This window comes from Procambarus clarkii, chromosome 67, assembly GCF_040958095.1.
Source record: "Procambarus clarkii isolate CNS0578487 chromosome 67, FALCON_Pclarkii_2.0, whole genome shotgun sequence".
Taxonomy (NCBI): Eukaryota; Metazoa; Arthropoda; class Malacostraca; order Decapoda; family Cambaridae; genus Procambarus; species Procambarus clarkii.
In genome coordinates, this window is record NC_091216.1 from 4,584,665 (window position 1) to 4,599,664 (window position 15,000).

The window sequence follows — 15,000 nt, forward strand, 5'->3', positions numbered from 1 at the left end:
CTCGTGTCGCGTCAGACTAGAAATAAAAATTAATTTTGGAGAATTGATTTTTTATTTACCTCCAACAGTGAAACGAAATGTACGAAAGATTGAGAAAATTCGTGTTAGAATTATTAATCTTACTTTTTCGGTCATATTTAATAATATATACATATATATATATATACATTGTGACAATAATCTCCTTCAAGAGATTGAGCCTGCTCTTCCCTCCACAATTACGTCGATACAACTATATAAAACTACTATGGAAGAAATGTCCAACAACGACAACATCATCTCCAAGGTTTGCCAGAGCGCAAAACGTATGCAGCCAGGAACACCTGCTCAGACTCAAACCGCCAAACTACCCGTCTTGCTGCCGGCTCCTCTGATTGGTCGCCGGTCGGGCTGCAACTGCACTCCACCCCCCCATACTACTTGATGTCTGGGGCCACCACGACCTCAGTCCTCAGAATATTCCGTGCTTTCACAGTTAACACTTCTCCCTGCTAGACGTAAGCTTTAGCATACGTATACTGAGAGAGGTGATAGCTTAAAGCCAATATTCCAGCACCTCTCATACTTGTCTATTGCACTTCTTGTTATTTTGTCTTAACGTAACTTTTCATTGTGTCATTTAATTATTCTTATTATTTTGATTGATTTTATTATACAAATTTGTTTGACCATTTTATTCATGTTTTATTTCTTTAACGTAATTAAAATTCCATTGTTAAAATTTACTTGTGTTTTGTGTGTCTTCTCCTTACCTTACCACAGACGAAGTTCCAGATTTTCTATTTTTTTTAATACTATGTGACGAGGCCATACCCCTAGCTTTGAACAGCCGAACACCAACGCGTTACCGTCACATATTATATGGGGGCCTGTCCTAGGAGCTTCACTCAGGTACTGGTGCCAAGTGGTAATTTATGGTAAGCGTATTTAACTTTGTTAACGTAGCTTTACTATTTTTCATATTCAATTTCATTTTTTATAAGGTGCGGTGTATTGTGCATTACGAGAGTAACATATGGTGAAGGTGAGACAACTTTGGATTACGTGGTGACTGTAGGCCGCAGTCATACTCTTAATTGGTCATCTCTCCCTCCGTGTTATTACTCGTGTTTACCATCTTTGTCCCTTGAATATTTCTCATTTTGACAGATCATCATATAGGTACCCTGGTACTGTGGTCTGCCCCGGGTCAAGAGTACCCAGTCTTCTGCAATCTGACTGTAGGAGGACAAAGAGGGCCATAGTTCCTCTAGCTCGAACTTTAGTTGCTGAATTGGGACCTCAGCAGCAGTTCTCGTCACATGTTGACACCTCGCACCCCTACACGTCAGTCAGAGATGATGATACATACAACGGTAGGGAATTAGCTTACTTTTTCAGAGCACAAAAGTTCGCTAATTCTGTAAGTATCATATTAAATTCAGTAGGAAAAACTTGCTTTATGTCCTATAGAGACTTGGCAAGGTATGCCTACATCCTTGGACTACCAATTTTACTTTTGAGGCATTTAACTGTTTCATTTGTTTTCGAAACTCTGTTTCATTTGTTAGTAGGATTTTCTTGCCCTTATCCTCTTACATGAGTACCGGGTACAAGATTTCCTGCGCTCTTGATTTAATTTAATCATTTAACATCTTTTACTTAACTTTAATTGTTAAAGATCTCACAGGATAGGTATCAGTTGCCACGTTGTCCTGTTTCTGACATTCACTATTGAATATTCGTGTACCTTTATTTGCTAATTTCACCATGTTTCGTCTCCAAGCTTTCCGTGCAAATCCAGCAGGTGAAATAGGGACTTTAAGTCGTGCCAAGAAGACTGAATTACAAACTCTTGCACATGAGTATCAACTAGAAGTTCCCTACCAAGCCAACAAAAATGACCTACACAACCTGTTGCTGGATTACTATTTAGAGCAAGGTAAGATAGACTCTGAAACTCATGAAACTTACTATATTGCAGAAAAAACTGATTTGGCAACGCTGAAACTCAAACTAGAGCTGGCCAAGATTGAAGAACGAACAGCTGCCATACGGAGGGAAGAACAAGAACGCGAGGCCGCCTTGAGGAGAGAAGAACAAGAACGTGAGATTGCCTTACTCCAGGAGCAGGAACGCGTACGGCTTGAAACCAAACAACGCGAGTTGGAAATGCAACGCGAACATGACAAGCAACAAGCGACTCTGGCTCTAGAGTGTCGTCAACGCGAAATCGCCTTGGAAACTTCACACTTCACTCAACGCCAGCAAGCTACTGCCAATCTTCCCGTCAGTTTTAATATATCACATGCAAGTAAGTTAATGCCATCCTTTGTAGAAGCAGAAGTTGATGTGTTCTTTACCACCTTTGAAACCCTTGCTAATCAACTCAGTTGGCCTGTCGACCAATGGGCCACACTTCTCAGAGTCTATCTTACAGGTAGAGCTGCAGTCACACTCAGTACTCTGGCATCTGAGAATGACTACCCGACTCTGAAACAAGCAGTGTTGGACGCCTACCTCCTCTCTACTGAAAGTTATAAAAGGAAATTCCGTGACCACCTGAAGGCAAGTACCACTACCTTCCTCGAGTTTGCTAACACGAAACGGAGGTATTTCATGAAATGGCTGGAAGCAGCACATGTCTCTACTTTTGCAGAACTCGTCAACCTGATGCTTGTTGAAGAATTCTTGAGACGTGTGCCGCCTCCTGTCCGCCTCTACTTAACAGATAAAGAAGAAACCGACTACCTGAAGTGTGCTAAGTCGGCTGACACTTACAGCCTCATCCACCGGCTGACACCCGAACCATCCTCCAGTAAGAAGTCGTGGTACAGTTACGAGAAAGTGAGCCCCGATCAAGCTGGTTCACAACTGTACTGCAAGTATTGTAGACTCTATGGACATACCATAGACAAGTGTGGTAAGTCTCAATACAAGGGAACCACTGACCAACAAAAACCCAAACCAACTCCTCCTAAGTTCAGTAAGCCTGTGATGAATGTTGGTGTTGATGTTAATGATCTTTCTCTTTTCAGTAACCACCTGTATACTGGAACTGTCTCTGCCAACGGTTCAAATCCGGAGGGACGTTTCAAATTGAAGATCTTGAGGGACACAGCGGCTCTACAATCGATCATCTTGAAGTCGGCTGTGCCCAACATCACCTACACCGGAGAAACTGTCTTCATCACTGACCTCACTGCTACCACTCCATACCCTCTCGCCAGAGTCCACCTGGATTGTCCCTACGTGAACGGGGAAGTCCAAGTCGCCGTCAGGGAAAAGCCTTTTCCCATGCCTGGAGTGCAACTTCTCCTAGGCAACGACTTGGCAGAAGACCTGCAACCGACCAACCTGATCGTCATGGACAAACCCCAGGTGTGTAACTCTGTGCCAAGTAACCCTATTCTAGAGTATGTTCCAGCAGAGGTTCAAGAGAGTGATGAAGTTTCTCCTCCGGTTCTCGTGACCACCCGTGCACAAGCCGCACGTCCACAGCCAGCTGACTCTACTGCTACCGCTGTCCCTCAAGACCCTCAGAAACTCCCCCAGCATCTGACCAAGTTGGAGTTCCGTAAGTTGCAGAGGGAAGATTTTACTTTAACACCATTGTTTTTCCAGGCTGAGACTCAACCCGACAGTATTCCTGGGTTCTTCCTAGAGAACGACTTGCTCTACCGCAGATATAGACCCAGTAAACTGAAGGAGGAGGACGATTGGGCCAACATCGAACAACTTGTGATTCCCACCAGCCTGCGGCCCACTATTCTACACCTGGCCCACGGAGCACTCTCCCACTACGGCTTCAACAAGACTTACCATGGAATTCGTCAAGACTACTACTGGCCAGGTATGGTAAATAACGTCAAACAGTACGTAAAACAGTGTCATACATGTCAGATGGCAGGCAAACCGAACATCTCCATTCCCAGAGCGCCACTGATTCCCATACAGGTGCCTGCGGAACCTTTCCACAGACTCATAATAGACTGTGTCGGTCCTTTACCTCGGACCAGTTCAGGTAACGCCTACATCCTAACCATCCTGTGTCCTACCACCAGATTTCCCATAGCAGTTCCAGTGAAGAACATCACGGCTGCTACGGTTATAAAACATCTATTGAAGATCTTCACTCAATACGGATTTCCCAGGGAGATTCAGAGCGACTGTGGTACCAACTTCACCAGTGATCTCTTCAAAAGGACACTGGAGGAGTTCAACATCAAACAGGTATTGTCCAGCCCCTATCATCCTGCTTCACAGGGTTCTCTTGAACGTAGTCATCAGACAATCAAAGCACTCTTGAAAAAGTTTTGTAGTGAAACCTCGAAGGATTGGGATAAGCAGATTGACCTTATAATGTGTATTTACAGAAGTCTCCCCAATGAGTCCCTAGGAGTATCTCCTTATGAGATGCTCTACGGCCGTAAGTGCCGTACTCCCCTTAAGGCTTTCAAAGACTCTCTCCGAGATGCCACCTTCAGTGAGCATCAGAATGTGCCCCAGTTTCTTCAAAACCTTCAACACATTCTAGAGAGAGTCCACCGTTTTGCCCATGATAATCTATTGAAAGCCCAGGAGAGAATGAAGACTCATTATGACCAGACCAGCAAAGTAAGAAAATTCAAGCCGGGAGACTTCGTCCTTGCATATTTCCCTATCCCAGGTTCACCTTTACAAAACAGGTTTTCAGGACCCTACCGCGTCAAAGAGTGCAGGAATAATAACAACTACGTAATAGAGACTCCAGATAGGCGGCAGAAGACCCAGCTGTGCCACGTCAACCTCCTGAAGCAATATAATGGTACTCCTCCCACTGTCCTGACTAACTGTTCTACCTTCACAGAACCCTACATCCACAGTGAGACCATCCCAGCTTCTCCTCCCGAAAGCACTGACAAGGAGTCAGCGCTTTCTAATTCCGAAATCCTTAATGATCTTCCCAAATGCTTTCAGGATAATAATCGTGCTCCTTTGCCCTATTCTAATTCCACTCTCACCTCGTCAGATAAGCCCTTCATCCTCCATGTCGACGCCAGTGGTACCGACGTTGGTGGTGTCGCGACGCAGCAACGAGGCGAGGAGAATACACCTGTCAGCGACTACTGCTACAAGGATCTACGGAACAATTGGCAAGGAGCTACTCTTCCTCATCCTGAAGCTCCAGCACTCCACTCCACACCTGAAAAGTGCTCGGTCCACCATCAACACGGACCACACCACCCTACACCTCCTGCAGCACGCCCACTTCTCATCTCAACGTCTTCTACTATGGGCTTGATAACTGCAGAAATTCAACCTGGAGACACGTTATACCAAGATTCCGACAACATCTTAGCCCATGATCTCTCCAGAGTTTATGAAGTAGAAGCGACTCCATCTCATAACGACGTACTTCTTCCAGAACCGCAGGCTTCGGGGGAGAGTTGTGACAATAATCTCCTTCAAGAGATTGAGCCTGCTCTTCCCTCCACAATTACGTCGATACAACTATATAAAACTACTATGGAAGAAATGTCCAACAACGACAACAACATCTCCAAGGTTTGCCAGAGCGCAAAACGTATGCAGCCAGGAACACCTGCTCAGACTCAAACCGCCAAACTACCCGTCTTGCTGCCGGCTCCTCTGATTGGTCGCCGGTCGGGCTGCAACTGCACTCCACCCCCCCATACTACTTGATGTCTGGGGCCACCACGACCTCAGTCCTCAGAATATTCCGTGCTTTCACAGTTAACACTTCTCCCTGCTAGACGTAAGCTTTAGCATACGTATACTGAGAGAGGTGATAGCTTAAAGCCAATATTCCAGCACCTCTCATACTTGTCTATTGCACTTCTTGTTATTTTGTCTTAACGTAACTTTTCATTGTGTCATTTAATTATTCTTATTATTTTGATTGATTTTATTATACAAATTTGTTTGACCATTTTATTCATGTTTTATTTCTTTAACGTAATTAAAATTCCATTGTTAAAATTTACTTGTGTTTTGTGTGTCTTCTCCTTACCTTACCACAGACGAAGTTCCAGATTTTCTATTTTTTTTTTAATACTATGTGACGAGGCCATACCCCTAGCTTTGAACAGCCGAACACCAACGCGTTACCGTCACAACATATATATATACATATATATACATATATATATACATATATATATGTATATATATATATACATACATATATATATACATATATATATACATATATATACATATATATACATATATATATACATATACATATACATATATATATACATATATATATACATATATACATATATATATACATATATATATATACATATACTTACATATATACATACATAAATACATACATATATACATACATATATACATACATATATTATATATATATATATATATATATATATATATATATATATATATATATATATATATATATATATATATATATATATATATATATATATATTATATGTAATATAAAACCCTACAGGCTACTTTTTAAAGTAATAATAAGATATTATAATGAATTAAAGTAAATTAAAATATATAAAAAATCAATCTATATAAATAAAAATGGAAATGTTCGTTTGTTCAAAGTCGCTAATCTCCGAAATTTCTTCATAGATTGCTATGAAATTTTCACATTACGTTCCATTAGCATACGAGCAGGTTTTAATATACATATTATATAGATGTCAAGTCTGTGACAAGAAAAAACATGCCTTTTTTAAAAAAACTGTGTTTTCATGTGAGGGAAATCTTTGAAACCTCTTTACCGATTGCATTGAAATATTGACACAACGTTGCACTCGAATAGGCACATGTTTTTATATACCTACTATATACATGCCTGACCTGTGACAGGAGAAAACATGCTTTTTTGAAAAACAGCGCTATCTGTTGGACGTAAGGGCAACACACGGTGTAATCTCTGAAAGTTCTTCACTGACTGATTTGAAATTTTAACACAACATTCCATTCAAATCTGTACGTGTTTTTATATACCTACTATATAAATGCCACACCTGTGACAGGTAAAAACATGCTTTTCTTGGAAAAATAGTGCCATCTCTTGCACGTAAGAGATGGCACAAGGTACACGCAATACTAAATATTGTACAATTCCATTTCAGTGTTTTTGATTGCATTGATAAATTGAATTTTCACAGATTTTGATTTATTTTCATTTTGATTTAATTATTTTGTATGACATTGGGTTGGTATTGAGCTGTCTAGTTTACCACACCGTTCATTTCGTGAGTACAGTGGATTTTTTTAATTTTTTAATTTTTTTCATTTCGTTTTTTTAACGGTTCTTATTTTCAGTGATTGAAACGTCAGTTCATTTGATGTTCACAATTTTCTGATGGGAACATCAGATAATTTGGGAATGCATCATACCAGGGAGTGGGGAATGGTGGGGTGGACGAGGGGACGGGTGGAATGGTGGATGGTGGGAGGACAAGAGGACAGGAGAGGTGGGAGTAGTTGGGAGGATGAGGGGACGAGGGAGAGGGGAATAGTGGATAAGACTGGGGGACAGTTAAGGTTGCTGTGACTCAAAAACGCGTGGCCGGGTACAGCAAGTATTTAAATAAAAAATCAATTAAATGCCTACTAGGAAAATACCCCACAAGACTGTTGGTACACGTGTAACAAGGTACACACTGATGGTACACGTGTAACAAGGTACACACTGATGGTACACATGTAACAAGGTACACACTGATGGTACACGTGTAACAAGGTACACACTGATGGTACACGTGTAACAAGGTACACACTGATGGTACACGTGTAACAAGGTACACACTGATGGTACACATGTAACAAGGTACACACTGATGGTACACATGTAACACGGTACACTGATGGTACACATGTTACAAGGTACACACTGATGGTACACATGTAACAAGGTACACACTGATGGTACACATGTAACAAGGTACACTGATTGTACACATGTAACACGGTACACTGATGGTACACATATAACAAGGTACACATGTAACAAGATACACTGATGGTACACATATAACAAGGTACACATGTAACAAGATACACTGATGGTACACATGTAACAAGATACACTGTTGGTACACATGTAACAAGGTACACATGTAACAAGGTACACTGTTCGTACACATGTAACAAGGTACACTGTTCGTACACATGTAACAAGGTACACATGTAACAAGGTACACTGTTGGTACACATGTAACAAGATACACTGATGGTACACGTACATAACCTCCAAACTGTTGGGGTAATAGCCCATTGTTAACAAAGCCATAAGTTTGTGTAGTAACATAGTTATAACCTCTAATGACTTACAACAAGTTATAATAATAGTAATTCACTGTGTCGGGGGACAGGCAGCCAGAGCGTATGCATACACGTTACGCTTATATCGAAGTCCCTCCCCCCCCTAGATCGAATTACTGACCCCGCAAAGATACAACCCAACAACAAGCTGACTAACTGCTGAGTATTACTTACTACACGGTGAACAGTTGCATTAGCTAATAGGAAAGGAACCCAACCTTTCTCTCTCGGCCGGGATTCGACCCCGGAATTCTCGATTGTGAATCGAGTAGGAACCCGACCGTACTACAGGGTAACCCCTTCAAGTTCTCCAGGAGTGACGAGGAGACCATCAACAGAGTCACGCTCCTCCTCGTCTCCTGACCTCTGGTTCTCCAGGAGTGACGAGGAGACCATCAACAGAGTCACGCTCCTCCTCGTCTCCTGACCTCTGGTTCTCCAGGAGTGACGAGGAGACCATCAACAGAGTCACGCTCCTCCTCGTCTCCTGACCTCTGGTTCTCCAGGAGTGACGAGGAGACCATCAACAGAGTCACGCTCCTCCTCGTCTCCTGACCTCTGGTTCTCCAGGAGTGACGAGGAGACCATCAACAGAGTCACGCTCCTCCTCGTCTCCTGACCTCTGGTTCCTTATGATGTGCTCCGTCACAGCAACTCCAGTGAGGTGTTGTTAACGACGTGTCAGGTCATTGTACGCTTAGATCCTATCTGCTCAACCACAAACCGAATTATCTCAGTGGTACCACTGAAAAGTTCAGGGACATTAGGGGCTCTAATGGTGCTTTAGTGCATAATGAACTGGTAATGACAAACAACTTGCTAGATAAGAGATAATGAAGACAAACAATTAGCTAGATAAGAGATAATGAAGACAAACAATTAGCTAGATAAGAGATAATAAAGACAAACAAATAGCTAGATAAGAGATAATGAAGACAAACAATTAGCTAGATAAGAGATAATGAAGACAAACAATTAGCTAGATAAGAGATAATGAAGACAAACAATTAGCTAGATAAGAGATAATGAAGACAAACTATTAGCTAGATAAGAGATAATGAAGATGAAGAAGTAACTAGATGAGAGATAATGAAGATAAAGAAGTAACTAGATAAAAGATAATGAAGACAAACAACTTACTAGATAAGAGATAATGAAGACAAACAACTTACTAGATAAGAGATAATGAAGATAAAGAGGTAATTAGAATCGAGATAATGAAGATAAAGAAGTAACTTACGGTTCTCGCCACAGGAGCACTTGGAGTCGTCCCAGGGGGTCCAGGGTGTGACTTCACAGTCAATAGGACAGTCCACGTAGCACCAGGTCTCTTTGGGCGAGGGTCGGGTACCTCGCGGACACATCCTGTGTGAGGGAACACGTCACACTATGTGGCACACGTTACACCATGTGGTACACACGTCACACCATGTGGAACACGTCACACCATGTGGCAAACGTCACACCACGTGGTACTCGTCACACCATGTGGAACACGTCACACCATGTGGCACACGTCACACCACGTGGTACTCGTCACACCATGTGGAACACGTCACACCATGTGGCACACGTCACACCACGTGGTACTCGTCACACCATGTGGAACACGTCACACTATGTGGCACACGTCACACCACGTGGTACTCGTCACACCATGTGGAACACGTCACACCATGTGGCACACGTCACACCACGTGGTACTCGTCACACCATGTGGAACACGTCACACCACGTGGCACACGTCACACCACGTGGTACTCGTCACACCATGTGGAACACGTCACACCATGTGGCACACGTCACACCACGTGGTACTCGTCACACCGTGTGGAACACGTCACACTATGTGGCACACGTCACACCACGTGGTACTCGTCACACCATGTGGAACACGTCACACTATGTGGCACACGTCACACCACGCGGTACTCGTCACACCATGTGGAACACGTCACACTATGTGGCACACGTCACACCACGTGGTACTCGTCACACCATATGGCACACGTCACACCACGTGGTACTTGTCACACCATGTGGAACACGTAACACCATGTGGCAAACGTCACACCATGTGGCACACACGTCACACCATGTGGCACACGTCTCAACATGTGGTACACGTCACATCATGTGGCACACGTCACACCATGTGGCACACGTCACACCATGTGGCACACGTCACACCATGTGGCAAACGTCACACAATGTGGCACACGTCACATGTGGCACACGTCACACCGTGTGGCACACGTCACATGTGGCACACGTCACACCATGTGGCACACGCCACACCATGTGGCACACGCCACACCAAGTGGCACACGTCACACCATGTGGCACACATCACACCATGTGGCACACGTCACACCATGTGGCACACGTCACACCATGTGGTACACACGTCACACCATGTGGTACACACGTCACACCAGGTGGCACACGTCACACCATGTGGCACACGTCTCATCATGTGGCACACGTCTCATCATGTGGCACACGTCTCATCATGTGGCACACGTCACATCATGTGGCACACGTCACATCATGTGGCACTCGTCACATCATGTGGCACTCACGTCACACACGTCACATCACGTGGCACACGTCACACCATGTGGCACACGTCACATCATGTGGCACGTCACATAATGTGGCACACGTCACATGTGGCACACGTCACACCACGTGGTACACGTCACATCATGTGGCACACGTCACACCATGTGGCACACGTCACAGCATGTGGCACACATCTCATCATGTGGCACACGTCACACCATGTGGTACACGTCACACCATGTGGCACACGTCACACCATGTGGCACATACGTCACACCATGTGGCACATACGTCACACCATGTGGCACATACGTCACACTATGTGGCACACGTTACACCATGTGGTACACACGTCACACCATGTGGAACACGTCACACCATGTGGCAAACGTCACACCACGTGGTACTCGTCACACCATGTGGAACACGTCACACCATGTGGCACACGTCACACCACGTGGTACTCGTCACACCATGTGGAACACGTCACACCATGTGGCACACGTCACACCACGTGGTACTCGTCACACCATGTGGAACACGTCACACTATGTGGCACACGTCACACCACGTGGTACTCGTCACACCATGTGGAACACGTCACACCATGTGGCACACGTCACACCACGTGGTACTCGTCACACCATGTGGAACACGTCACACCACGTGGCACACGTCACACCACGTGGTACTCGTCACACCATGTGGAACACGTCACACCATGTGGCACACGTCACACCACGTGGTACTCGTCACACCATGTGGAACACGTCACACTATGTGGCACACGTCACACCACGTGGTACTCGTCACACCATGTGGAACACGTCACACTATGTGGCACACGTCACACCACGCGGTACTCGTCACACCATGTGGAACACGTCACACTATGTGGCACACGTCACACCACGTGGTACTCGTCACACCATATGGCACACGTCACACCACGTGGTACTTGTCACACCATGTGGAACACGTAACACCATGTGGCAAACGTCACACCATGTGGCACACACGTCACACCATGTGGCACACGTCTCAACATGTGGTACACGTCACATCATGTGGCACACGTCACACCATGTGGCACACGTCACACCATGTGGCACACGTCACACCATGTGGCACACGTCACACAATGTGGCACACGTCACATGTGGCACACGTCACACCGTGTGGCACACGTCACATGTGGCACACGTCACACCATGTGGCACACGCCACACCATGTGGCACACGCCACACCAAGTGGCACACGTCACACCATGTGGCACACATCACACCATGTGGCACACGTCACACCATGTGGCACACGTCACACCATGTGGTACACACGTCACACCATGTGGTACACACGTCACACCAGGTGGCACACGTCACACCATGTGGCACACGTCTCATCATGTGGCACACGTCTCATCATGTGGCACACGTCTCATCATGTGGCACACGTCACATCATGTGGCACACGTCACATCATGTGGCACTCGTCACATCATGTGGCACTCACGTCACACACGTCACATCACGTGGCACACGTCACACCATGTGGCACACGTCACATCATGTGGCACGTCACATAATGTGGCACACGTCACACCACGTGGTACACGTCACATCATGTGGCACACGTCACACCATGTGGCACACGTCACAGCATGTGGCACACATCTCATCATGTGGCACACGTCACACCATGTGGTACACGTCACACCATGTGGCACACGTCACACCATGTGGCACATACGTCACACCATGTGGCACATACGTCACACCATGTGGCACATACGTCACACTATGTGGCACATACGTCACACCATGTGGCACATACGTCACACCATGTGGTACACGTCACACCATGTTTCACACGTCACACCATGTAGCACACGTCACACCGTGTGGCACACGTCACATTATGTGGCACACGTCACACCATGTGGCATACACGTCACACCATGTGGCACACACGTCACACCATGTGGCACACCATGTGGCACACACGTCACACCATGTGGCACACCATGTGGCACACACGTCACACCATGTGGCACACACGTCACATGTGGCACACGCCACACCATGTGGCACACGCAACACCATGTGGCACACGTCACATCATGTGGCACACGTCACATCATGTGGCACACGTCACACCATGTGGCACATGTCACACCATGTGGCACATGTCACACCATGTGGCACATGTCACACCATGTGACAGTGCGGTGAGTCTACTTTTTATCATACTTAAGGGCACGAACGTACACAACTCCAACTAACCTATTGATGCAAACTTTCATTAATTCAGAAAATGTATGTATGTATTCACCTAGTTGTACTCGCCTAGGTGTGCTTGCGGGGGTTGAGCTCTGCTCTTTCGGCCGCCTCTCAGCTGTCAATCAACTGTTACTAACTATTTTTTCCCCACACCAGAGACACCCCCCCCCCCCCAGGAAGCAGCCCGTGACCGCTGACTAACTGCCAGGTATCTATTTACTGCTAGGTAACAGGAGCATCAGGGTGAAAGAAACTATGCCCATTGTTTCTCGCCGGCGCCGGAAATCGAACCCGGGTCCACAGAATCATGTGTTCAGCGTGCTGTCCAGTCAGCCACCGGCCCCTTTATGTGTATGTGTATGTGTATGTGTGTGTGTGTATATATACATATTTACAGAATTATCCCTGCTAATATAAAGGATTATCCCTGCTTATGTAGTTTGGTTTAGGTATGTCGATGATAATTTGTGCTTATGGCCGAGTGACAAAGATCAAATAGTTTTTCTTAATGAACTTAATTCTTTGGTACCTTCAATAAAATTCACATGTGAGAATGAGGAGAATGGTACTCCTCCGTTTTTAGACATTATGATTCATAGAGTCAATAGAAGGTTCAATTTTAATGTGTATAGGAAATCTACCAACGTAGAGTCGCATGTTCATTATAACTCGAATCATCATAGTAAAGTTAAACAGGCAGTATTTTCAGGAATGTTTCTTCGAGATTTCAGGGTATGCAGCCCCAAGTATTTTGATGAAGAAATTGCTAAAATATGTGAAATTGGGAAGAGTTTACAATACCCTAAGATGTTTTTGGATTGCACGTTTGGGCAAGCTAAACATACGTTTTACAATCATGTCCCCAAAGCAAAACCAGAAATATAGGAACTCATTGGCCCTCGTGCGCTAGGGCTTGAGAAACTTTCCCCAGTTTTTAAGAACCTTGATATCAATTTGGTGTTCACTAATAATACAATCAAGTCCAATTAAATAAAAAAAACTCCCCTGGTACAGCTGGTTGTGAGTATCCGATTCCCTCTAATGATTGTGAATCGGTGTATCTTGAACAAACAGGAAAATCCTTACAATGGTACTCACCTAATTGTTCTTCCGGGAGTTGAGCTCTTGCTCTTTGGTCCCGCCTCTCAACTTTCAATCAACTGGTGTACCGATTCCTAAGCCTTCTGGGCTCTATCATATCTACACGTAAAGCTGTGTATGGAGTCAGTTTCCACCACATCACTTCCTAATGCATTCCATTTGTCTACTACTGACACTGAAAGAATTCTTTCTAACGTCTCTATGGCTCATTTGGGCACTCTATATCCACCTGTGTCCCCTAGTGCGTGTGCCCCTTGTGTTAAATAGTCTGTCCTTATCTACCCTATCAGTTCCTCTGAGAATCTTATATGTGGTGATCCCCTCTAACTCTTCTGTCTCCCAGTGACGTGAGGTTTAATTCCCGTAGTCTCTCCTCGTAGCACATACCTCTCAGTTCGGGTACTAGTCTGGATATACTTTCATTGTGTATGTCCCCACATGCTTATAGTATAAGAACTGCCCGAACGTCTAATGCTTTTCGTCTACACACACGTTTGTGTGATCACACAATTAACTGGAGTCTGCCCTAATCAGTCAGTGTCGAAATCTTCTCAATGTTATTACTGATATGTACAAACTTGACCTAGTTTTAAGCTACAATATTGCACAACAGTTTAAGAAAAAACTCAGAAAGGGAGAGGTACAATGTCTCATAACAATATCATAATCATATATTATATGTATGCTCAATAAAGCTTTTCTTTCATCTTTTATACTTATTCTCTTACCACTTAATCCTTCTGATCATGC

The 15,000-nt window shown here is 44.6% G+C and overlaps 1 protein-coding gene across 1 annotated transcript in view; it reads right to left on the reverse strand.

The window, feature by feature from the left end:
• Nucleotides 1-15,000, reverse strand: part of LOC123767801 (thrombospondin type-1 domain-containing protein 7B) — a 1,125,288-nt gene that overhangs the window by 35,263 nt on the left and 1,075,025 nt on the right. The window contains exon 19 of the mRNA XM_069310712.1: nucleotides 9,545-9,669. Within this exon, the coding sequence (XP_069166813.1) occupies nucleotides 9,545-9,669 (125 nt within the window). The remainder of the gene's footprint in view (nucleotides 1-9,544; nucleotides 9,670-15,000) is intronic.